At 43.1% G+C, this 24528-nt stretch overlaps 1 protein-coding gene across 3 annotated transcripts in view; it reads left to right on the top strand.

Annotated features, from left to right (window-relative positions):
* DIP2A (disco interacting protein 2 homolog A) overlaps positions 1-24528 on the top strand; it is a 109541-nt gene that overhangs the window by 34169 nt on the left and 50844 nt on the right. For 2 of the 3 annotated variants that reach the window (XM_023194545.1, XM_023194543.1), the window contains exons 3-8: positions 698-817; positions 5858-5977; positions 7446-7697; positions 13321-13452; positions 18848-18967; positions 21002-21199. In XM_023194545.1, coding sequence (XP_023050313.1) covers positions 698-817; positions 5858-5977; positions 7446-7697; positions 13321-13452; positions 18848-18967; positions 21002-21199 — 942 coding nt within the window. The remainder of the gene's footprint in view (positions 1-697; positions 818-5857; positions 5978-7445; positions 7698-13320; positions 13453-18847; positions 18968-21001; positions 21200-24528) is intronic. The other variant, XM_023194544.1, reaches the window with a different exon arrangement.

Here is a 24528-nt window from a genome sequence, read left to right as displayed (position 1 = left end):
GGGGCCAGGGGACCACTGCCCGGAGAGTGGAGGGCCTGGTGAAGGGGTGTGCAGAACAATGTGCTCTTCGTTTGTCCTGATTTGGAGGCAGAGCAAGTGGGCGGTGCAGCGAGGGCAGTTGGCCTGGCCTGAGCAGGTCCCAGCCTCTGAGCACTTTGTGCCCTGACGCCATCATTCTAATGCCCCTCTCGCTCTTGTTTTCTCTGCCTTTTCACTTTTTTCCTGTTTATATCAGAGGGCTACGGGTGGACCCCAGTGATCTCTGGTGAGCTGTTTCTCACTCAGGGTTTACTGACACTATGCAACAATGCTGGGGACAAGCAGCACAGGCCATTTCAGACTTAGAAACACAATTCAGAAGTGGGCTTTGGGAGGGCTTTCTACCACGGCTCCCACCCCTGATGTGAGCTGCCATGTGCTGTGCTGCCAAGGGTACAGGGCCAGCTGTTTGATCATCACCCTTCATGCAGATGGTGCATGAGAGGCAGGGCGGGGTGATGTGGGGAGAGGAGAACATGAAAGTGGATGTTGCCCTTAACCCACAGCATTCATGCGTCTATCACTGACTTCCAGATTAAAGGCTCTTTGATAGAGTGTATGCAACAGATGAGAAATGTAAGCTGTTTTCAGTGGATTTTTTTCATAATTGGAAAAGCAAATTGTTCACACCAGGTATTCCCATAAAATTGTGTTTCAGGAATAGACCCATCTCTACAAGCAGAGAATAGAATTCCTGGGCCCTCACAAACCACGGCGGCTGCACCCAAGCAGCAGAAGTCTCGGCCCACCACCTCGAGGGATGAGCGCTTCCGGTCAGGTAGGGTCACAGCCCAGGCAGTGGGGAAAGGGGGCAGGCCTGGAGCCCTGGGGCTCTCGCCATGAAGTCTTTCAGTTATTTGTTCTTTGCCACAATATCTGCCAAAGAAATTATTTTCACATAAGCAGTAACGTACATCATCATATTTTTTTCAAGAAAAACATTTAACCTTCACGTAACCACGGTCTGTTTTAATGTGTGGTGTAGCTTTAGTGGCACTTTCTCAGGGGATGGCTACAGAACTCTCTAGAGAAGTCTTCTCTCTCTTACTAGAATACTTTCTTTAAAACTTTTGTATGCTTTTTACTTTGAAATTGATACTAATAATTTTTGTGCTTTACGAATCTTCTTTACTGCTAGGTGTAGGTGTTTTAGTGTTTTTTTAATTTCGGAGTTTTCCTTCCAATTAAATTTATGCCACTCTGTTTGGCAGTGCTTTTATGAATATTTAAATTTGTCTCTGATATTTTACTGGAATTAACAGAATAGCCATTGAAAAAAATTCACGTTTTTCTATTATAGTTTATGTATTAATAACTTGAGCACGTTATCTATTTAATATTTTCACCACTGTGTGATTGTATATTTTCTTCATATTTAAGCTCTTTTGATAGCCCTTTTTCAGAAAAAATTTTAATAGGGATAATTGTCGTTTTAAGAATACTGAAAACGAAGATTAATATTTTAAATGTTTTTTCAACAGGGGGTATAAAGAAATAGTCTAAGAAATATTTGACCAGATAATGTCTTACCAATTTGATATACATTTATAAAAAAACTTCATCATGTGGCAAACAACTTCTTCTCTGATTATGTAAATAATACATGCTTAGTGTTAAATATATTAAAAAAGTACCAAATTTAAGGACAAAGGTAAAAATCACCTGATACCTCTGAATCCTGAGATGGCTGCCCTCAGCATTTCACGGAGCACTGTTGTCCTCATGCCTGGATGCAGATGCATGCACGCATGTGTGCCTTCCATGAGACTGGTCCTAGGAAACGTCTCCTCCTTTCTGCCCCTCCGAATTTTCTACATGTCCCGGCTTTTCTCCCCAACCCTGTTCCTGCTCATGGAAGTGATGTTATAAACTGATTTCTGCCCTAGTGAGGTTTATACTAGGTCTATTCTTTGTCTTTTGAATACAGGTCTTTTATCATAAATAGGATTTGCCAATATTTTCTCTCAGGCTGTGATTTATCTTTGTGTTTCTTTAAAGTATCTTTTGAAGAGCAGAAGTTTTTAATCTTGATGAAGTCCAAGTTATTTTTTTAAAATGGATAGTGCTTTTGTTCTTGTGTTTAAGAAATCTTTCCCTAACCCAAGATTACAAAGATTCTCTCTTGTGTTTTCTTGTACAAGTTTTATAGTTTTAGGTTTTTTAGTGCCATTTTAGTGCCCTTAAGTTTGTGATTTTTTTTTTTTTTAGTTAATTTTAGTGTAAGTACAAGCTATGGATCATAGTTTATTTTTTTGCATGGAGATACTCAACTATTCCTGGACCATTCCTTAAGTCTGTGCTTTCTCCAGCGAATTCCCTTTGCACTTTTTTCTAAAAGCAGTTACACGTAAATGCATGCCTCTATTTCTGGACTGTCTGTTCTGTTCTAGTGATCTCTTCCTCTGCCTTTATGGCAGAACAGTGTTCTCTTGATGATCGTACCTTAATAATAAATGTTAAAATCAGTAGTGTCCTTGTGTGGAAATGCTTTTCAAACCTTATATGTCTGATAATATTTTTATTAAATCTTCATGTTTAAATGATAATTTGGCTAGATATAAAATTATAGGTTTAACACTTTTTTCTTCAAAACTGTTGCTTTTTTGTGCCTGGTGATCCTACTAAGTACTGTCAATCTGTTTCTTGATCTTTCAAGGTGATTTACTCTTTTTCTCTGGAAGCTTTTAGAATTGTTCTGTGCCTTTGATATCCATAAGTTTCCTTTATCATATGTATAGGTGTGAATTCTTCACCTTTCCTGAGTAGGAAAAGGTTTAACCTGGCCCTACAAGCCATTTAAATGTGAGATTTTTAAATGTTTTCAGACATTTGTTGGGGAAAATTGAAGCGTCTACAAAACTGGCCATCTTTGTATAGTAGCTCCCCTGGACCCATAGTCGAGTTCCAGAAATTCTCGGCCATCCATGCCCTGGCTTGGATTCATCTATACTCTACCTGCTTCCTCCCTTCCCTTATGGTTTCAAAGCAAATCTCAGATATGTTATTTCATCTAGATGTTATAATATTCTTGATCTTTGTCATTTTGATGTCGTAATAGTCTTGTTCTCTGTATCTGAAAAGATTATATTTCTAAAAAATAATGCCATTATCACAAAGTAATTAACGATAAATACTTCCTTAATATCAAATATTCGGCCAATGTTCGTATGGCTTCTAAAGAACAAGTTTATTGGGACCCAGGATCCAAATAAGAGCTCACACTGCAGTTGGTTGGTAAGTGTTTTCAGCCTCTATGAACCTTAGCTTGTAGGAGAAGCTGAGCTGTGTTTGTCTAATGGTTCCTCTTGATGTCTCTGACATGCGTTTTAGCTCACTAGGTTTGATGAAAGTCAGGTTACAATGTTCAGCTGTTTACAAGACTCACAGGCGGCCCTGTGTTCCTCCACCAAGAGGCCTGTTGGGCCTGACTCTTGCTCTTCACTGTGGCGCTTGGAAGCCCGTGATTTTCGCAGTTCTTAGATTGATGATTTCCTTTGGGCTGCAAAATGGTGAAATTCAGATTCTGACATTCCTTCTTCATTCAAATGCCAGAATATTTCCATAAAGAGAAACTTCTGTTATTTACAGCTTGGTACAGGAAAGTCAGGATGAATACTTAATTCTTTCCATTTATTTACTAGTTTTCAGAACAATAGGTTGAGTCACTGGCCTCCTCCAGTGGTAACCAATTGATTTTGTTTCCTCTTTTCCTTTTTCTTCTTTTCTTTTATCAGTATCATATTTGATGTTTCAGTCCATTCTAGTATTTCTCCTTATCGATACTCAGATTGTCCCATTCTTCGCCATTGGGAATCTCTTCAAATTGGCTCGAGTTGTTTGAGCACTTCCTGGTTGGCTGTTAAGATAAGAAGTTCTAGGCTCATCCTGGGCATTTCTTCCCCTGCTCCAGAATCTGCCATTTCTCAGGGTTTTTTTTAAGTGAGGATGGTGTTTCAAGAGCACAGTCTGGGCACTAGGGATGCCGATTGCTGTTGGGCTGATTGTGGTTTGTAGACATTTTCAATGTACAGAGGTAAGACACACTTTTAAAAGACAAGATACCACATTTGTTTGTAGTGACATAATCTATTCAGATTCACAACTGCAGGGTCTGTACTTCATCTCTCTCTCTCCCTCCCTCCCTTCATCCCCCTCTTTCTCTTTTCTCTCTTCTCTCCTCCTCCCCTCCCCTCCCCTCCTCACCCCTCCTCACCTCCCCTTCTCCCCTTCTCTCTTTCTGTCTCTTTCTCTCTCTCTCTCGACAGAGTTTCACTCGTTTCCCAGGCTGGAGTGCAATGGCGTGATCTTGGCTTACCACAACCTCTGCCTCCTGGGTTCAAGTGATGCTCCTGCCTCAGCCTCTCCAGTAGCTGGGATTACAGGCATGAGTCACTGTGCCCGTTTTCTCTCTCTCTCTCTTTCTTTTCTTCCTTTCTTCCCTTCTTTTTCTCTTTTTCTTTCTTGGGTTCTCACTCTGTCACCCAGGCTAAAGGCAGTGGGACAATCATAGCTTACCGCAGCTTGGAACTCCTGGGCTTAAGTGATCCTCCAACTTCAGCTTCCTGAGTAGCTGGGACCACAGGCGCATGCCACTGCACCTGCCTAATAAAAAAAAAAAAAATTGGGCAAGGCGCGGTGGCTGACTCCTGTAATCCCAGCTCTTCGAGAGGCGGAGGCGGGCAGATCATGAGGTCAGTACTTCAAGACCAGCTTGGCCAACATAGTGAAACCCTATCTGTACTAAAAATACAAAAATCAGCTGGGCGTGGTGGGGGGGCGCCTGTAATCCCAGCTACTTAGGAGGCTGAGACAGGAGAATCGTTTGAACCCGGGAGGCAGAGATTGCAGTGAGCTAAGATCACGCTATTGCATTCCAGCCTGGCGATAGAGCAAGACCGCATCTCAAAAAAAAAAACTTTTTTTTTTTGCAGAAATGTGGTCTTGCTCTGGTGCCCAGGCTGGTCCTGGCCTCAAACGATCCTCGTTTCTCAGCCTCCTAGAGCGCTGGGATTACAGGCAAGAGCCACTTTGTCCAGCCTACCTCTTTCATCTACATTTGTATCTCCTCTCCCTCATGAGTGTCCAAGCTTTAGGGATGGTAGAATCAGACTATCGAGTGCTTTTCATTTGCCATATCCCACAGGAGTCACGAAAAATCTGTATGACAATGTCCTCACTGCTGTCAACAATATGAGAGAGTTAAACATTTTTTGTACAGTTACTTTTGTCCTTATTAGATATTTCTGCAAGTAGAGGTTGACCAGTCTAACTTCGGTGTTTTAAAGACAGCTGCAGTAGTTTAAACCAGGGGTGTCCAATCTTTTGACTTCCTTGGGCCACTTTGAAAGAATAATAATTGTCCAGGGCCACACATAAAATACACTAACACTAATGATAGCTGATAAGCTAAGAAAAAATTGCGAAAAAAACTAATAACATTTTTAAGAAGTTTTACGAATTTGTATTTGGCTGCATTCAAAGCCCTCCTGAGCTGTATGAGGCTCGTGGGCCAGGGGTTGAACAAGCGAGGTTTAAACCAACAACAAGATACACATTTAGGCTCATTTGTTTCGCTTTGTTTTCGATTTTGGCGATTTCTCTTTTATTCCGTTTTGATTTATAACTATGGAAATGTTTACATGATTTCAAAGTTAGATCTACAAACAAAGGAATATTTAAAGAAATCTAGGACCAGCGTGCGGGATAGACAGAGCTTCTGTTCCTTTTACCCCCGCTGAAAACAAAGACATGAAACTTAATTTGTTACTTTATAACCAGTCTTGTAAAAAGTATTTTTACTGCTGTCCTTCCTGTGTAGATGTCCACACTGAAGCCGTGCAAGCAGCTTTGGCCAAATACAAAGAGAGGAAGATGCCTATGCCTTCGAAAAGACGTTCTGTCCTTGTGCATTCGTCTGTGGAAACCTACACGCCTCCAGGTATTGATAAGCAATGTCAGGAGTGGCTTTTTTGAGTGTTTCACAGGCCTGATGTTATCCTGTTTACTTCCCATTGAGTTGGAATATCCGTCTGGCCTGTAGTACAGATTGGACACATTTGGAGATTAAAAATGTTTGCATATGCTCATATTCCTTACCTGAAAATCTGTGGTATACATAGTATTCTTACCCAAATGGGTACTTGCTTTCTGTAAGACTTTTTGTGTGGATCTTAATTTATTTTACTAAGATGCTATTTATGTTTTCTAGTAAAGAGAGGAACCTAAAGCTCTAAGAGGAACCTAAAATAAGCACTAAGCTAAAGCTTCCTGAATGAAGAATTTTACAGTTATTCTCATCTCACTACCTATAACTTAACAGGTTGTAACCAGGACTTACATGCAACAGTATAAGACTATTTGGAAAGTTTTGGGGTTGATTTTGTTGTTTTATTATTGGTACCATTAGAAATGAAAACTTTTATATGAGGTTTCTCTCTAGCAATAATGTATTTTAGTCTTCCTTTTAAACTGTGCAAGATGTTGATAGTGTCTAATGACTTCATATTCATGAACTTGCATTGTTGTATATTTAAAGTAACAAAAATAGTGACACTCATTTTTAGTTTGATGCATATGGAGATACTACACAATAAAACCAAACACACCAGATTCACAAGATGATTTAGTGGTTTTGGTAACACTTTCTTGCTTAAAAGAAGTTTAGTGTTGAAAAAATCTTAGAAATGACTGTCAAATTATTGTTTTTATTAAACATAGCTATAGACACTATCCAATTTTAAAATAATTTTTTAATAATTGTAAAAGCCATAATAAAACACTCACTCCTGCTGACTTGACGAAACCTTAATGTACAGTTAATTTTGTTGACTGAAGCCATTTTCTTGGGGAAGGAGTTGTTTGTAGAGCTAGTTCACCTGACTCCCCTGAGAGGATGCATACAGACCGGGCTGCGGTTCTCCCGTGGCCACCATGTTGCTGCTGGGGCCGTGCACAGGCCGGAGGCCTTCTCATTGCCTCCAAGGTGTAGGGCTGGGCCCGGGCTCGCCCCCGGGGGATGCTGACTGGTGTGTGGATATGGTGTCTGACTGTGTGGACATGCAGTGCAGCACTGGATATTCACGGGACACCCCCACTGAGGTAGATGCCGAAGCTGTTTAGGAGATCAGAGGCTGTCTTCACTGAGTGTGTGTGGTGCCCTGTGGCTGAGTTCTCTCTGGGGAGCTGGGGACTCATGGAATCATTTTCCCCACAGTAGGGCTCCTTGCACACCCTTCTAGATTGAGGGTGACCTTTGAGCTGACTGTGTGGCTTTGTCTGGGCAGAGCTGTGCCAGGTGTACAGAAGCATGCTGCACACAGGCCTGGGAGGCTCCAGTGCGAGTGGGAACTCCGTCCTCCTCTTGATTCATCCCGATATCACGCCTGTCATCGTTATTTTAACCACAGACACGTCGTCTGCCTCAGAAGATGAGGGCTCTTTACGGCGACCCGGGCGACTCACCTCCACTCCGCTCCAGAGCCATTCCAGCGTCGAGCCCTGGCTCGACCGGGTCATTCAGGGCTCGTCCACCTCATCCTCTGCATCCTCCACCTCATCTCACCCGGGAGGGAGACCCACCGCCGCTCCCAGTGCTGCAGCCACGCCGGGGGCCGCCGCTGCCACTGCACTCGCAGGCCTTGAGGCCCACACCCACATAGGTCAGTAACAAGCTGCTGCAGCCCCTGTGCCAGCAGAGCGGGGTCAGGAGTGTCCAGGACAGAGGAGCAGGTAGAGGGCACCTGAGCTGGGCACCACCCTGCAGACTTAGCTGCGGGCCTGAGTGCTCTCCAGGTGACTGAGGTCACACAACCCAGATAACCCATGCTGGCTTTTTCTGCCTGAGACATTAAATTGATTTTGAGCTTTTAATAATTGCACTTGAAAGAAATGGGGTAATATTTGGTTAATTCATCATTTAGATTAAATCTCTAATAACCTTTTGAACAATACAGCTCAGTTGCAAATTTTTTCCCCATCAAGACCTACCTTATTTTTCATCTGGGAAATGTCCTTTTGGTAACAAAAGTAGTTCTTGATGCTTCTTTAATTTGGCAGTCCTAGTCCTTTGGGGCATGGGGCGTTTCTCAGAGTCCTCCAGGAGGGCGTGGTGTTTCTCAGTGTCCTACACCTTCCTGGTCTTGAGGGGCAGCTGGTGCACACAGCAGGTTAGTGTTTCTCAGTGTCCTAACACCTTCCTGGTCTTGAGGGGCAGCTGGTGCACACAGTAGGTTAGTGTTTCTCAGTGTCCTAACACCTTCCTGGTCTTGAGGGGCAGCTGGTGCACACAGCAGGTTAGTGTTTCTCAGTGTCCTACACCTTCCTGGTCTTGAGGGGCAGCTGGTGCACACAGCAGGTGCAGGGTACATGGTCAGCACACATCCATACCTGCTGGTGGCTGTGATCATCACCCTTGACCTGGCTGCCTCTCTGTTGTCGGTGCCTTTCCTCTTGGCTGTATGTTCATAGCTGCAGGGCCATTGGTTGTCTCTGTACCTGGCTGGAAATCTGAGTTGGGGCAGAGGGCTGCAGTGTGGTCTGGCTTTCGCTCTTCCGGATAGCAGGTTAGACAGCCTTCGGCGTGAAAAGGTGTCAGTCAGAGCTAATCATATGGATGCGAGGATCTTTCCCAAATCATAGAGTCTCTTGGATTACATTCATGTTAGACATGAAAAAAGTGTAAACCTTTCATCCTTTGAAATTCTATTTTTTAACTAAAACGGCAGCATAGTTAACTGTATGTAGCTGGCATGTGAAACCCACATAGACTCTTGCACAAGTACCCTCAAATACAATCAGTATTGTTGAAGACTCATCTTAATCCCCTTTTTTCCCCAGATGAGGAAGGAAGAAAAAAAGTCCAGTGATTTTAACTTGGTTGAGATCGCACAGCAGCCTAAGTGGTGAAGCCAGGGCTAATACCAGTTTTCTTGATTCCTATTCGTTTTCTTTGCTTTTAGTTGCTTTTCTGCCAAAACTGAAATAGTGACACCCGTGACATGCTGTTGTTTGTGCTGGGGTCCCCATGGGTGCCGAGCTCTTTTTTGTAAGACCTTGGTCATTTGGCTGGATTGGGGACAAGTTGGGTACGTTGAGTGGCCCACAGCTTCTGTCTCAGCATCCTCCGTAGGGTGCATCACTGTTGCTCTTCATTTTTTATTTGTTTGAGTTAATACATCTGTTTCCATTAAACATGTGTCCTTCTCCTGAGGTGTCAGTCTCAGATGAAAGCTCACAGTGCCCTGCTCTGTCTCTAAACTGCTTCCAGCTCATAGAGGAACGCTAAGACTACCAGGGTAGCAGAAGGCAGCATTTTCCACAGAGAAAGCTCCTCTTTGGCAAACAGCCTGCCCAGATTATTTCTGTGGCTTTCCTGGGTGTTCCCTGGCCAGAGGCTGCTGCCCACCTTTTCTCAAGGAGGTGTACAGTCCATACCTTGGAAACAGCTTTTGCACTATTGTTTTTCTTCTCTGTTCATCATTGGTGATTTAACTTTACAGAAATACGTAGTTAACTCCAATTCTGAGGCAGGGGCAGGAAAACAGTAATTTTAAATGTTCTGTTACCTCATTTCTTCTCCCAGAATCTCCTTTCTAGGTGAGATGGTCCAGGAAAGCAAACAAAACGTTTGTAGCTTGAGTTTATTAGCCATTGCTGAGTCATCTCAACACCGTTTCCTGGTGGGTTAGAAATAAAAGCTTACTCAGCATGAAAATTAGCCACAGTTCAGAATGTTTAACCATACCGCCCTCAGCTTTCCAGTTAAAAGCAAAGCATTTAACTCTAATATGTGTTTGAATTAGATGTTTTCATTCTCTGAAAAGGACTTGGCTGCAATTATTTATAATGTAGGTTTATGACCTGTGTTGATGGAAGACAGCTCCTGACTCCTGCAAATGCAGCTGTAATCATCTCTTCCTTTCCTGTTAGTCCTAGCGTCAACATTTTGTGATCAATTCTAACAAATTTTTTAAAAAGTTCTTAACTTGGACTTGATTTAATACCTTGCTTACAGGATTGCAATTTTCTACAGATTGTAGCTACCCACATCCTAAATGTTGGGCATAGTTAATTTGAATTTCTAAATCTCAAAAATACTCAACTTCCCTCTTATTACGGAAATCATCCTTTGTTTTAGTTTCTAACACTAGATGTGTCTTCAATTTAAACTAAGGAAAGAAACATGAAAAGAGGAAGAATATATTAAGTAAAACATTTGAGGTAGAATGTATCAGGTAAAGATAATTTTTAAAAATATCACTTTCAGTTTTGGATTAAGGAAATCAAATATATTAAGCATTTTTATACTAATGTAAATACCTATTTTTAAAAGCAATACTTCTAATTATAGTTTTGTTTTGTTTTGAACGTAGTTTATGTTTATTTTTATGCAGCTGGTTTTTTTTTTCTTTTTTTTTTTTTCCCCTAGAGACAGGGTCTTGCTCTGTCACCCACACTGGTGTACAGTGGCATGATCATAGTTCACTGCAGCCTTGAACTCCTGGGCTTAAGAAATTCTCCCACCTTAGCCTCCTGAGTAGCTGGGACTGTAGGCAAATGCCAGCATGCCCAGCTAATTTTTAAAAATTTTTTGGAAAGATGGGGTTTTTACTATGTTGCCCAGGCTGGTCTTGAACTCCCGGGCTCAAGTGATCCTCGTGTCTTGGCCTTTCAAAATGTTGGGATTACAGGAATGAGCCACTGCTCCCGGCCATTATATAGCTATTTTAAAAACTACTTTTAGTACATGTGTGTATACCATGTATACCTTTTTTTCCCTATATACTTTTAAAATCATTTATTCTTTTTGCTGGATTTGGAAGAGTGGGGAAATTTCTTTTTAAACTGAAAGAACCTCCTGATAGACATACTTTAAAATGCTAATTTGATCTGCATCAGGCTTTTTTAAGGGTTGTGAAAAGTGTTAACGGTTTAGATTTTTTCACAAGGTATATTCTGCTATGCAGATAGTGAGTTTGTGCTTTCATATGCTTCACAGCTTTATACAAACCTAGTAAAAAGTTACTGCTTTACATTGTATCTAGGAGTACCACAGTGATACTAATAGGTACCTTCGTTAAAATATTAAACATTACCAGTTGTCTCTACCTAACAGAGACTAGTGTTGATTTTTTTTTTTTTTTTCTTTTTTGAGATAAGATTTCACTCTGTGGCCCAGGCTAGAGTGCAGCGGTATGGTCCTAGTTCAGTGTAACCTGGAACTCCTGGGCTCCCGTGATCCATTCACCTCAGCCTCCCAAGTAGCTGAGACCACAGGTATCCGCCACCATGCCCAGCTATTTATTTATTTTTTTAAGAGATGGAATCTCGCTATGTTGCCTGGGCTGGTCTCAAATTCCTGGGCTCAAGTGATCCTCCTGCCTCAGCCTCCCAAAGTGCTGGGATTATAAGTGTGAGCCGCTGCACAGCCAATGTTGATTCTTTTTTTTTTTTGGAGGCAGAGTCTCACTCTGTTCCCCAGGCTGGAGTGCAGTGGTGCAATCTCGGCTCACTGCAACCTCCACCTCGCGGGTTCAAGCGATTCTCTTGCCTCAGCCTCCTGAGTAGCTGGAATTACAGGCATGCACCACCACGCCCAGATAATTTTTGTATTTTTAGTAGAGACAGGGTTTCGCCGTGTTGGCCAGGCCACTGTCGAACTCCTGACCTCAGCTGATCTGCCTGCCTCGACCTCCCAAGGTGTTAGGATTACAGATGTGAGCTATCGTGTTGGCCCCAGTGTTGATTTTTGTAAGTGGACAAGCGTCTATGTATTCATTATTGTGATAGAACACAATGTCTATAAAGACACAATGCCTTTCCTAGTGGTAGACCCAATTACAACCATAAGTCCTATAGGAACTTACAGTCAGCCAGCATTCTGAACAGATAGACAGACCGTACCATGGAAATAAAACACAAAAATGTACATTGAGACAATGGAAGGAGTGACTTTTACACATGTTCCAGATCGAATGTCTGTTTTTAAATGTTACACCAATTCTACTTTAAGAACTTGATTATGGCCAGGTGCAGTGGCTCACACCTGTAATCCCAGCACTTCAGGAAGCTGAGGTGGGTGGATCATTTGAGTCCAGGAGTTCGAGACCAGCTTGGCCAACATGGTGAAACCCCGTCTCTACTAAAAATACAAAAATTGGCCGGGTGTGGTGGCGCATGCCTGTAATCCCAGCTACTTGGTGTGCTGAGACAGGAGAATCGCTTGAACTCAGGAGGCGGAGGTTGCAGTGAGCCAAGGTTGTGCCATTGCACTCTAGTCTGGGCAGTGATAAAGTGAGACTCCATCTCAAAAAAAAAGAACTTGATTGTGGTCTCTTAGTTTTGCAGATATTTTAACTGGCAGTGGGGGAAGTTTCAATTTCTGTAGTTGTATTCTTTTAGGACTGTAAAGGTATGGTGTCCAACATACTTTTTTGGGGGTTGTAGTAGTTTGTATGAGCCTGGCTGTTTTTTTCATAATGTTACAAAAAAATGTACCAATGACAATTGATTTCAAATTTGTTTCTGCTTCCTTGAGGGAATTTATTTCTTTCTGTCTGTCTTTTTGTCTTTCTCTTCTTTCCTTCCTTTCCTCCCTTCCCTTCCCTTCCCTTCCCTTCCCCTTCCTTCCTTCCTTCCTTCCTCCCTCCCTCCCTCCATCCCTCCCTCCCTCCCTCTTGTCACTCTGTTGCCCAGGCTGGAGTGCAGTGGCACGATCTCGGTTCACTGCACCCTCCGCCTTCTGGGTTCAAGCGATTCTCCTGCCTCATCCTCTCCAGTAGCTAGGATTACAGGCATGTGCCATGACGTCTGGCTAGGTTTTGTATTTTTAGTAGAGACGGGGTTTCGCCATGTTGGCCAGGCCGGTCTCGAACCCCTGACCTCAGGTGATCTGCCTACCTCAGCCTCCCCAAGTGCTGGGATTACAGGCGTGAGCCACCACGCCCGGCCCCTTGAGGGAATTTCTAACCGAAATCTCATCAGGCCATTGTGACCGGCAGGTTTACTCTGTGCCTGTCTGTGTGCTGAAGACGGTGGTTCTGAGTCTGGATCTCTGTGAGTGTTGAGCCACCCACATGCATGCAGATGTCTGCATAACGTGTCTGGGTGTTCATAGGGTCCTCAAATGTGTTTGGTCAGCCAAGAAAACAAAATTAATGAAAATACCACACTCGCCCCGCTTAGAGCTCAGCTAGTGGAGCTTTAGACTAATGGGGTTTGAAGAGCAGCTTAATACTCATTTGACTTAACAGCCACTTTCATTTTGGGTGTGTTTTTCAAAAGCAGATCTGCATTCTGCCCCTCCTGATGTCACCACGGGCCTCGTGGAGCATTCGTACTTCGAGCGTCCACAGGTGGCTTCTGTGAGAAGTGTTCCTCGGGGGTGCAGCGGGAGCATGCTGGAAACAGCAGATGGTGAGCATGCCTCTCTTTCTCCTTGTGAAATAGCAGAGCACAGGTTTTGTCTTTGGGAATTGAACACAGTTTTAATGGATTCAGTGTAGCAAACCCAAGCCAACCATCAGTTTTAATCTGTACAGATAAATGGAAACCAGTGTGTGCAGTTAGTGTTATGGAAAGCATCAGGTGGAGAAATAATTGGAAATATCGATGGAATTGGTCAGAGGGGGAACAAGGAGAGTGGGGAGGGAAAAGACTTCCAAATTTAGATAGGATGCAAAAGGAGTTTCGATCTGCAATACACTAGGGAAATGAGAAGCTGTGGGAAGTTTCTTTATTTAGATTCAATGTGGCAGACAGAATGACTTAGTCAGTGCAAGTGCACACACCCACCTGTGACAGAACAGCCCCTATACTCTCCATCCTCAGCAGCCTGTGAAGTTGGTACAGCAGCAGTCATGGCTTCCCACGTACAGGCTCAGAGATGTCAGTGTAACTTTCATCATGTCCTCATTTATACCATTTCTTTTTGAAAGAGTCTTCAATGTCTTTTATCAAAATCATGTCATTTTTTTTCCCCAAAGTAATAATTTAAATAAAAATTCAGAGGAGCTCAGAGCTGGGGCCTATCATATATTTTGGTACTCCCAAACAGGGTGTCAGATTTTGTCGAGGGCTTTCATCTCCTTGTCCAGAGGCAGAAGAAAAATACTGAATCAACGTGAAGCAGGCTGTACATTGGTTAGACATGTTTTTAATTGAATTTATTACTCTTTATATTTTAAAAGATTAAGAGTTTAATGAAAGGGTAATTGACATAATGAATTTCACATATTTAAAGTGTACAGTTTCGGCCAGGCGCGGTGGCTCACACCTGTAATCCCAGCACTTTGGGAGGCCGAGGCAGGTGGATCACCGAGGTCAGGAGATCCAGACGATCCTAACACAGTGAAACCCTGTCTCTACTAAAAATACAAAAAATTAGCCGGGTGTGGTGGTGGGCGTCTGTAGTCCCAGCTACTCGGGAGACTGAGGCAGGAGACTCACTTGAACCCGAGAGACGGAAGTTGCAGTGAGCTCACATCGCATCACTGCACTCCAGCCTGGGCGATAGAGTGAGACTCTGTTCTCAAAAAAATAGACAAAAATTAAAGTGTACAATATTGTAAGTTTTAAGACATTTGTACACCTGTGAAAGCATCACTACAATCAAGGTAATGACCATATCCACCATGCCCAAAAGTGTCCTTGTGTGCCTTGGTCCTCCCCTGTTTGGATCCTTTGGCTTTCCCCGTACACTTCAGGGAACCACTGATTTACTTTCTGTCACTTTAGATTAGATTGCATTTTCTAGAATTGTATATGAATGGAATCATACAGCGTTTACGTTTATGGTCTGGCTTCTACCACTCTCCATAATTATTTTGAGATTCATTCATGTTCTGTGTCAATAGTTTACTCCTTTTCATTGAGTAATATTTCATTAGATGGATGCATCACAATTTGTCTGTTCACCTGTTGATGTGTATTTAGGTTGTTTCTAGTTTGGGCCTGTTACAAGTAAAGCTGCTCTGAATAATCAATCTTGTACACGTTTTTGCATAGATGAGTACTTTCATTTCTTTTGGGTCAATACCTGGAAGTAGAATGGCTGAATTATATTGTAGGTGTATTTTAACTTTTGTTTTGGAGACCGAGTCTCACTCTTTTGCCCAGGCTAGAGTGTGGTGGCATGATCTTGGCTCAATGAAACCTCCCCATCCTGGGTTCAAGTGATTATCCTGCCTCACCCTGCCGAGTAGCTGAGATTACAGGCATGTGCCACCACGCCCACTTAATTTTTGCATTTTCAGTAGAGATGGGGTTTCACCATGTTGTGCAGGCTGGTCTCAAACTCCTGGCCTCAAGTGATCCACTTGCCTTGGCCGCCTAAAGTGCTGGGATTATAGGTGTGAGCCACCGTGCCCACCCTATTTTTAACTTTTTAAGAAACTGTCACGCTGTTTTCCAAAGTGATTGTACCATTTTACATTCTCATTATCAGTAGTGAGAGTATTCCTCCACACCCTTTTCAACAGTTGGTATTATGCTTAAAAAATTTTGGCCGGGCGCGGTGGCTCAAGCCTGTAATCCCAGCACTTTGGGAGGCCGAGACGGGCGGATCACGAGGTCAGGAGATCGAGACCATCCTGGTCTACACGGTGAAACCCCGTCTCTACTAAAAATACAAAAACTAGCCGGGCGAGGTGGCGGGCGCCTGTAGTCCCAGCTACTCCGGAGGCTGAGGCAGGAGAATGGCGTAAACCCGGGAGGCGGAGCTTGCAGTGAGCTGAGATCCGGCCACTGCACTCCAGCCCGGGCGACAGAGCAAGACTCCGTCAAAAAAAAAAAATTTTAACCCTCCCAATAAGCATGTAGAAATACCTCATTACCATTTCAATTTGCATTTCCCTAATGGCTGATGGTGTGTTGAGCATCTTTTCATGTACCTATTTGCCATCTGTGTATCTTTTTTTTTGAGACGGAGTCTCGCTCTGCTGCCCAGGCTGGAGTGCACTGGCCGGATCTAGGCTCACTGCAAGCTCCGTCTCCCGGGTTTACGCCATTCTCCTGCCTCAGCCTCCCGAGTAGCTGGGACTACAGGCACCCACCACCTCGCCCGGCTAGTTTTTTGTATTTGTTAGTAGAGACGGGGTTTCACTGTGTTAGCCAGGATGGTCTCGATCTCCTGACCTCGTGATCTGCCCGTCTCAGCCTCCCAAAGTGCGGGGATTACAGGCTTGAGCCACCGCGCCCGGCCCCATCTGTGTATCTCTTTAGGGAAGGTATCTGTTGATACTTTTTGCCTTTTTTTTTTTCTTTCTTTCTTTTTTTTTTTTTTTTTTTTTTTTTGGAGATAGAGTTTCACTGTCACCCAGGCAGAGTGCAGTGGTGCGATCTTGGCTCACTGCAACCTCCACCTCCCAGGTTCAAGCAATTCTCCTGCCTCAGCCTCTCGAGTAGCTTGGATTACAGGCACATGCCACCATGCCTGACTAATTTTTGTATTTTTAGTAGAGACAGGGTTTTGCCATGTTGGCCAGGCTGGTCTTGAACTCCTCATCTCTGCCTGCCTTGGCTTCCCAAAGTGCTGGGATTACATTGTGAGCCACTGTGGCCAGCCAAATTGTGCTTATTTTCTTACTGAGTTTTGAGGGTTGTTTATCTATTCTAGATACAAGTCATCCCATATGAGGTGTATCATTTGTGTTTTCTCCCAGCCTGGCTTGCTTTAACAGTGCCTTTCAAAGAGGAGATGGTTTAAATTTTTATGACATTCAGTTTACCAGATTTTTTAATGGATTGTGCTTTTGTGTCATACCTAAGAAATTTTTCACAATTGTTTTCACAATTGTTTTCTCCTATATTTTCTTCCAGAATTTTATAGTTTTAGTTTTTACATTTAGCTAGATAGTTTATTTTGAGTTAATTTTAGCATAAGTATCAGGTATGAATCAAAGTTTACATTTTTGTATGTGGCTATTCAGTTGTTCTAGCACCATTTATAATAAAGACCATTCTTTCCCCACCACGTTTCTTGGCATCTTTAATGAAAATCAGTAGACCATGTTGGAGAGGGAAGGGTCTGTTTCTGGGCTCTGTATGTTGTTCCATTTCCTTATTTATCTGTCCTTATACCTTGTATAGCCATGACTACTGTGATTTTCCTTATTTATCTGTCCTCATACCTTGTATAGCCATGACTACTGTGCTTTTCTTAAAATTCTTGAAATTATACAGTTGGAGTCCTCCAACTCTGCTTTTTCTTCTCTTTTTTTTTTTTTCTTTTTTCTTTTTTTTTTTTTTTTTGACAGGGTCTTGCTCTGTCACCCAGGATGGAGCGCAGTGGTGTGATCTTGGCTCACTGCAACCTCTGCCTTCTGGTTTCGAACGATTCTCCTGCCTTAGCCTCCCAAGTAGCTGGAATTCCAGGCAACTGCCACCACTCTTGGCTAATTTTTTTGTTTCTTTACTGCAGGTGCACACCACCAACCTTGGCTAATTTTTGTATTTTTTAGTAGAGACGGGGTTTTGCCATGTTGGCCAGGCTGGTCTCAAAATCAAGTGATCTGCCCACCTTGGACCCTCAAAGTGCTGCGATTACAGGAGTGAGCCACTGTGCCCGGCCCCCGCTTTTTTTTTTTTTTTTTTTTTTAATAGCGACTCTGTTGCCCAGGCTGGAGTTCATTGACTTGATCATGGCTCACTGCAGCCTGAAACTTCTGGACTCAAGCAGTCCTTCCTCTTCAGCCTCCCAAGGAGCTGGGACTGCAGGCACAAGCCACCACATCCAGATAATTTTTTATTTTTTAAATTTTTTGTAGAGACAGGGTCTTGCTATGTTGACCAGGCTAGTCTTAAACTTCTGGCCTCGAACGATCCTCTCCTGCCTTAGCCAGCCAAAGTGCTGGGATTACAGCCATGAGCCACTGCTCCTGGCTGGCAAATGACTTTTTTTTTTTTTTTTTTTTTTTTGTGAAGAAGTCTTGCTCTTTCACCCAGGCTGGAGTGCAGTGGTGCCATCTTGGCTCACTGCAAGTTCCACATTGGGTTCACGCCATTCTCCTGCCTTAGCCTCCCAAGTAGCTGGGACTACAGGCGCCTGCCACCATGCCCAGCTAATTTTTTGTAGTTTTAGTAGAGACAGGGTTTCACTGTGTTAGCTAGAATGGTCTCAATCTCCTGACCTCATGATCCACCCACCTCGGCCTCCCAAAGTGCTGGGATTACAGGGCCATGGCTTCTTAATATTACCATGGAATAGTCCTGACCTCATAAACTTCCTGAAAGGGTCTTGGATGCCCCAGGGGTCCCTGGACCATTTAAAAAACTGCTAGTTTAGGCTGGGCGTGGTGGCTAATGCATGTAATCCCAGCACTTTCGGAGGCTGAGGCAGGCAGATCACAAGGTCAAGAGATCGAGACCATCCTGGCCAACATGGTGAAACCCCGTCGCTACTAAAAAGACAAAAATTAGCGAGCGTGGTGGTGCACACCTGTAGACCCAGCTACTCGGGAGGCTGATGCAGGAGAATAGCTGCAACCTGGGAGGCGGAGATTGCTGTGAGCCGAGCCGAGATCACACCACTGCACTCTAGCCTGGCAACAGCAAGATGCCGTCTAAAGCAAAAAAGCAAAAACAAAGAAAACTGCTAGCTTAGAACAAGTCCTATTTCCTGGAAGGCATTCAATAAGTGTTTTCTAAATGAATTAATTCCAAAATGACTGTCCAGTGGGGCCCACACTTGGACGGATTTGTAAGCTCTGTTGCATCGTGTGGTTTGTTCTTGGGCCTTAACACCTGTGTCCACTTCTCCAGAGGTTGTGTGATGTGTCCTGGCCTCAGTGCTCCTCTGTCCTTCCCGTGACAGGTGTCCCTGTGAACAGCCGAGTGTCCTCCAAAATCCAGCAGCTTCTTAACACCCTGAAGAGGCCAAAGCGCCCTCCATTGAAGGAGTTCTTTGTGGATGATTTTGAGGAATTGTTGGAAGGTAAGAGTTGTCCAACTTTGAGCTTTTGTGTTTGTATGAAAAGGGTGGCCATGAAGTTGAGAAACAGGGCAAATCTGTATTATACATGGTTATTGCTATGTATATTCTGTTTCCAGACTCAGTGGTCACAGTGTATAATGGTGAATTTAGAATCACATGACTGCTTCCTTTATTTGAGCAGGTAGAAAATTTACTGCTCATATTCAAGTGACTTAGCATTTTGTAAAAATACTTCTAAGGTTTTATTTAACTTACATTATTTAAATTTTTAATTTAAACTTTCTGAAATACTCATCTTCTTGTGGTTTTAAAGTGTTTAATTTTCAGCATAGATTTGGCTGCTTTTCAGAATTTTAGCCTCATATATGAATGAAATACATATTTAGAAAGAAAGAATATACTTATATTTTTTAAAAAGAAAACTAGCAAGAAGCAGAAACCAGAAATGAAGCCAGTACAAGCATGTGAGTGTGTTGTTAGAGCCACAGGACCCCCATGCTGGTCCCACTCTCAGACCTTAGCTGTTTGTGCAGTATCACTGCTGGCAGCAGACCAGCCCAGGGTCTCCTCCACACCTGAGGATTAGACAAAGGTTTTAGGAGATTATTTCCCCTTTGTAATCAGATAGTGTGTATTAGTCAGCGTTCTCTAGAGGGACAGAACTAATAGGATAGATGTATATATATATAAAGGGAGGTTTATTAAGGCATATTGACTCACACCATCGCAAGGTGAGGTCCCACAATAAGCCGTCTGCAAGCTGAGAGCAAGGAAGCCAGTCTGAGTCCCAAAGCTGAAGAACTTGGAGTCCCGTGTTCAAGGGCAGGAAGCATCCAGCACAGGAGAAAGGTGTAGGCTGGGAGGCTAAGCCAGTCTAGTCTTTCCACCTTCTGCCTGCTTTTATTCTGGCCACACTGACAGCTGATTAGATGGTGCCCACCCAGATTGAGGGTGGGTCTGTCTCTCCCAGTCCGCTGACTCAAATGTTCGTCTCCTCTGGCAACACCCTCACACACACACCCAGGAAGAATACTTTGCATACGTCAGTCCCATCAGGTTGACATCAATATTAGCCATTGCTCAGTGCCTTTCAAATTCAGAGTTTGTTGGTGTGAATGCATCTTAGAGCAGTGTTTCTTACCACTTGGGCAAATTTTGGTTATACAGCTCCTGGAAGAAGATTAAAGTAATTCTTTTTAAAGTAAAAGACAAGATTAAAGTAATCTTTTTCCAGGACCTATATAATCAAATAATCTTTTTTTTTTTTTTTTTTTTTTTTGAGACCGAGTCTTGCTGTGTCACCTAGGCTGGAGTGTAGTGGTGCGATCTCGGCTCACTGCAAGCTCCATCTCCTGAGTTCACGCCATTCTCCTGCCTCAGCCTCCCGAGTAGCTGGGACTACAGGCATCCACCACCACGCCTGGCTAATTTTTTTTTTTTTTTTTTTAGTAGAGACGGGGTTTCACCACATTGGCCAGGATGGTCTCGATCTCCTGACCTCATGATCCACACGCCTCAGCCTCCCAAAGTGCTGGGGTTACAGGCATGAGCCACCATGCCCGGCCTATAATCAAATAATCTTTTATGTCTTTTTCTTTGAACATGGTGATAGTTGTTTGGATCCCTAGGCTGACGTGGTGCTTGCCTCCTGAGTGGGCCACCAGGTCCTGTCCCCAGGCTATGGATACCTGCTGTTCACTGCTGTGGTGCCGGCGGTAGTAGAGGTGACACAGAGCTGTCCAGAGGTTGGGAAAGTGGGAACCACTCCAAGGTCACCTTTGTCTGTGAGGCTGTGGTCACTAGGATGGTGGGTTACTTTTAACTTTATTTCACAACCATCATCATCCATGACTAAAGCTCCTTTAATCCGTTGGTTAGTTGGCAGTGACTGTGATGCAAAGATCTAAACAAATTATCGTGAGCTTTTTTACAGTTGGGATTAAGAAACAGTATTATAAACTATGAATGCGTAAAAAGAGAATGTGTTCATGGTGTTCTGAATTGCTGATTTTAAAATTCTGATTTTGCTTGTAGTTCAGCAACCAGATCCAAATCAACCGAAGCCTGAGGGAAGTGAGACGAGTGTGCTGAAGGGGGAGCCTCTCACTGCAGGTGTACCCCGACCACCGTCACTGTTGGCCACCTTGCAGCGCTGGGGCACAGCGCAGCCCAAATCCCCCTGTCTGACTGCCTTGGATACGACTGGGAAAGCCACCTACACTCTCACCTATGGCAAGTGTTCACAGAAAGCAGTTGTGCTTCTGAGTTAGCTGTAGAATGTCACACACGTAGCACAGCATGGACATACAGCTTGACAAATACTCCTGAGAAACCAGCACGGCTGGCAGATCAATAGAACATTGACCTATATCAACTACCCATTCCTCCAGAGGGGCCCACTTACTGATGCGTGGTGACTGTCATTGCTCTGGGCTCGAGTGTTTGGAGCGTTCTAGATATGCATTCTGACCCATGTAGTTTAGTTTCGTCTTATTTTCAGCTTTGTATAAGGGGAATCATGCAGGATGTATTTTTGTGTGTGTGGCATCTTTTGGTTCCATACTATGTTTTCTTTTGTAACACAAATAGTAAGCATGTCTACAGCCTGATGATTCCACAGAGTGGACGCGGTCTGTCATCAGCACTCCAAGCAGAAGTGTTGCTAGGTTCAAAGCCCCTCACGCCCCCCACACACGAAGGGTAACTGCTATCCTGACTGCGCACACTGTTGACTTTACCTGCTTTTAAACAGGTGTTCTTTAGTTTATTCTCATCGATGGGTATTATTTTATCGTGTGAATATACTAGAACTTACTTACACACTCCCAAGTAGATGGACATTTGTGTCGTTTCCACTTTGGGGCTATTGTGTATAGTGCGGTTATGAACATGTTTATGTGAGTCTCTTGGTGAGAATATGTAGGCATTTGTGCCAGGTATAAATGCAGAAGCAGAATTGTTCAGCATTAGGACATACTGCCGAACACTTTTCCAAAGGCAGTGCAGCAGTTTTCACTCCCACAGCCAGTGAGTACATGAGGAGTTCCAGTTACTCTTTTCTCACCAGCTTGTGATATTGCTTATTTCGTTACAGTCTTTGTTATAGGTGTGTTGTAGCACAGGCTAATTTGCATTTGCCTGGTGACAAATTATTTTCATATGCTTATTGGTTGGTATTGAATCTCTAGTTCAATTTGAATAGAATTAATGTTTTATAGGTTGAGAACATCCCAAATATGAAAATCCAAAATCCAAAATGCTCTAAAATCTGAAACTGCTTGAAGCTGACATGATGCTCAAAGAAAAAGGTCATTGAAACATTTTGGATTTCTGACTTTTGGCCTTGTGATGTGATGCTCAACTGGGAAGTAAATATAATGCAAATATTCCAAAGCCTAAAAAAATTTGAAATCCCAACACTTCTAACCTCAAGCATTTCAGATAAGGGATACTCAACCTGTATTACAATTATGGAATCTTCCAGTTTATGACTATGGAATGTTTTCCCCTTTTTAAAGGCCTGCTTTAATTTCTCTCAGTGATGTTTTTATACTTTGGAATACAGAAGTCTTGAGCATCTTTTATTAGATTTATTCCTATTACAAGTGCTATAATTTTTAATTTTCTCTACTGATTTGTTGCTTATATATATAAGTGCAATCTATATTACTATTATTTTAAAATGATGACTTTGTGCCAGGCGTGGTGGCTCACACCTGTAATCCCAGGACTTTGGGAGGCCGAGGCAGGCAGATCACAAGGTCAGGAGACCAAGACCATCCTGGCTAACACGGTGAAACCCCGTCTCTACTAAAAAAAATACAAAAATTAGCCAGGCGTGGTGGCAGGCACCTGTAGTCCCAGCTACTCGGGAGGCTGAGGCAGGAGAATGATGTGAACACAGGAGGCGGAGCTTGCAGCGAGCTGAGATTGAACCACTGCACTCCAGCCTGGACGACAGAGCGAGACTCAGTCTCAAAATAAATAAATAAATAAAAATAAAAAATGATGACTTTGTATCCAGTGATCTCACTGAGTTAACTTATTAGTTCTTTGTTTACTCATAATTAGTTGTTTGTCTATATATCTTTTGTATTACCTGTCTACAAAAATCACTTTATTGGTGAACAATGATAGTGTTATTTTGTCCTTTCCAATACTTATACTTTTATTCTTTTTTTTTTTTTGCTTTTTTGCACAAGCTAGAACCTCCAGTACAGTGTGAAATAGAACAATGTTGAAGAGTGGGCATTCTTGCCTGTTTTTCCATCTGAGGAAAAGCCTGTGGTAATTAAGTATGATGTTTTCTGTAGTTTTGTTTGCTTGTTTGTTGGTAGAAACTCTGTCAGATTAAGAAGGTTCCCTTCTCCTTGTTTGTTAAAAGTTGTTATCATGAGTTGGTATTGAATTTTGTCAAATGCTTTTTCTGCTGCTAGCAAGATGATCATATGGTTTTCCTCCTTCATTAATTTGGTGAATTATTTTGATTAATTTTCTAATGTAAAGCAGTCCTTCATTTGTAGAAGAAATCCCACTTGGCTATAATTTCTTACCCTTTTAGCTATTCACCCAGATTTGATTTGCCAGTAAGTTGTTTAGGATTTTTACATCTGTTTTCATTAGAAAAATTGTTCTGTAATTCTTTAAGAAAGGCGCTCATTGCCAGCCTTTGATGAGTATGGCTAGCTCACAACCTCCAACTGTTAAATCAGCGTTCAAATCGAGGTCATGCTATTGGCAGGGCAGTCCCTGGCCGATGGCCAAGTAAGGCAGTGGGACAAGGGCCTGCTTTCTGTTAGCATGGACTTTCCTTATAAACAGCATTGGACTTGTGGGGACTGTCAGTTCTACGTTGTGGCTTGACAGCTCCTCCTGCCCAATCTTGCTCCCTGTCTTTTGCGGTCACAGATTTGTATTCCCTAGTAATCCTTTTGCATACCTGAGCCTGTCTCAGCGTCTGCTTTGCGAAGAACCCAGCCTGTGACACACTTCTTTTTTTTTTTTTACATTCTCCTTGGCTTGTAGTTTGTCTGCATTTATATACAAAGTGTAAGATATCACTACCATTGTGTTTTTTTTTTTTTTTTTTTTTTGAGACAAGGTTGTGCCCGGTCACCCAGGCTGGAGTGCAGGGACGTGAGCTCGGCTCACTGCAAGCTCCACCCCCCAGGCTCAGGCGATCCTTCCACCTCGGCCTCCCTAGTATCTGGGACCACAGGCACACACCATCATGCTCGGCTACTTTTTTGTATTTTTAGTATAGTCGAGGTCTCACCGTGTGGCCTAGGCTGGTCTCCAACTCCTGAGCTCCAGCAGTCTGCCCACCTCAGCCTCCCAAAGTGCTGGGATTACAGGCGTGAGCTCCCACGCCCGGCCCATTGTTTTTTGTTTGTTTGTGTTTTTAATCAGTCGTACATTTCTATTCTTTTACTATATACATTCCTTCCTGAGATTCTATATTTTCCTGGGTAATCATTTCCTTCTGGCCCGTAGAACTTCCCGTATGTTCATTATACTGTAGGTTTGCTGGCAACTTCATTTTTGAAGGTTATATTTCGTGA

The sequence above is a fragment of the Piliocolobus tephrosceles genome, chromosome 19 (genome assembly GCF_002776525.5).
Source record: "Piliocolobus tephrosceles isolate RC106 chromosome 19, ASM277652v3, whole genome shotgun sequence".
In the NCBI taxonomy this organism is placed as follows: domain Eukaryota; kingdom Metazoa; phylum Chordata; class Mammalia; order Primates; family Cercopithecidae; genus Piliocolobus; species Piliocolobus tephrosceles.
Note: the sequence above shows the minus strand (reverse complement) of the source record. Positions and strands in the feature narration are given on the sequence as shown.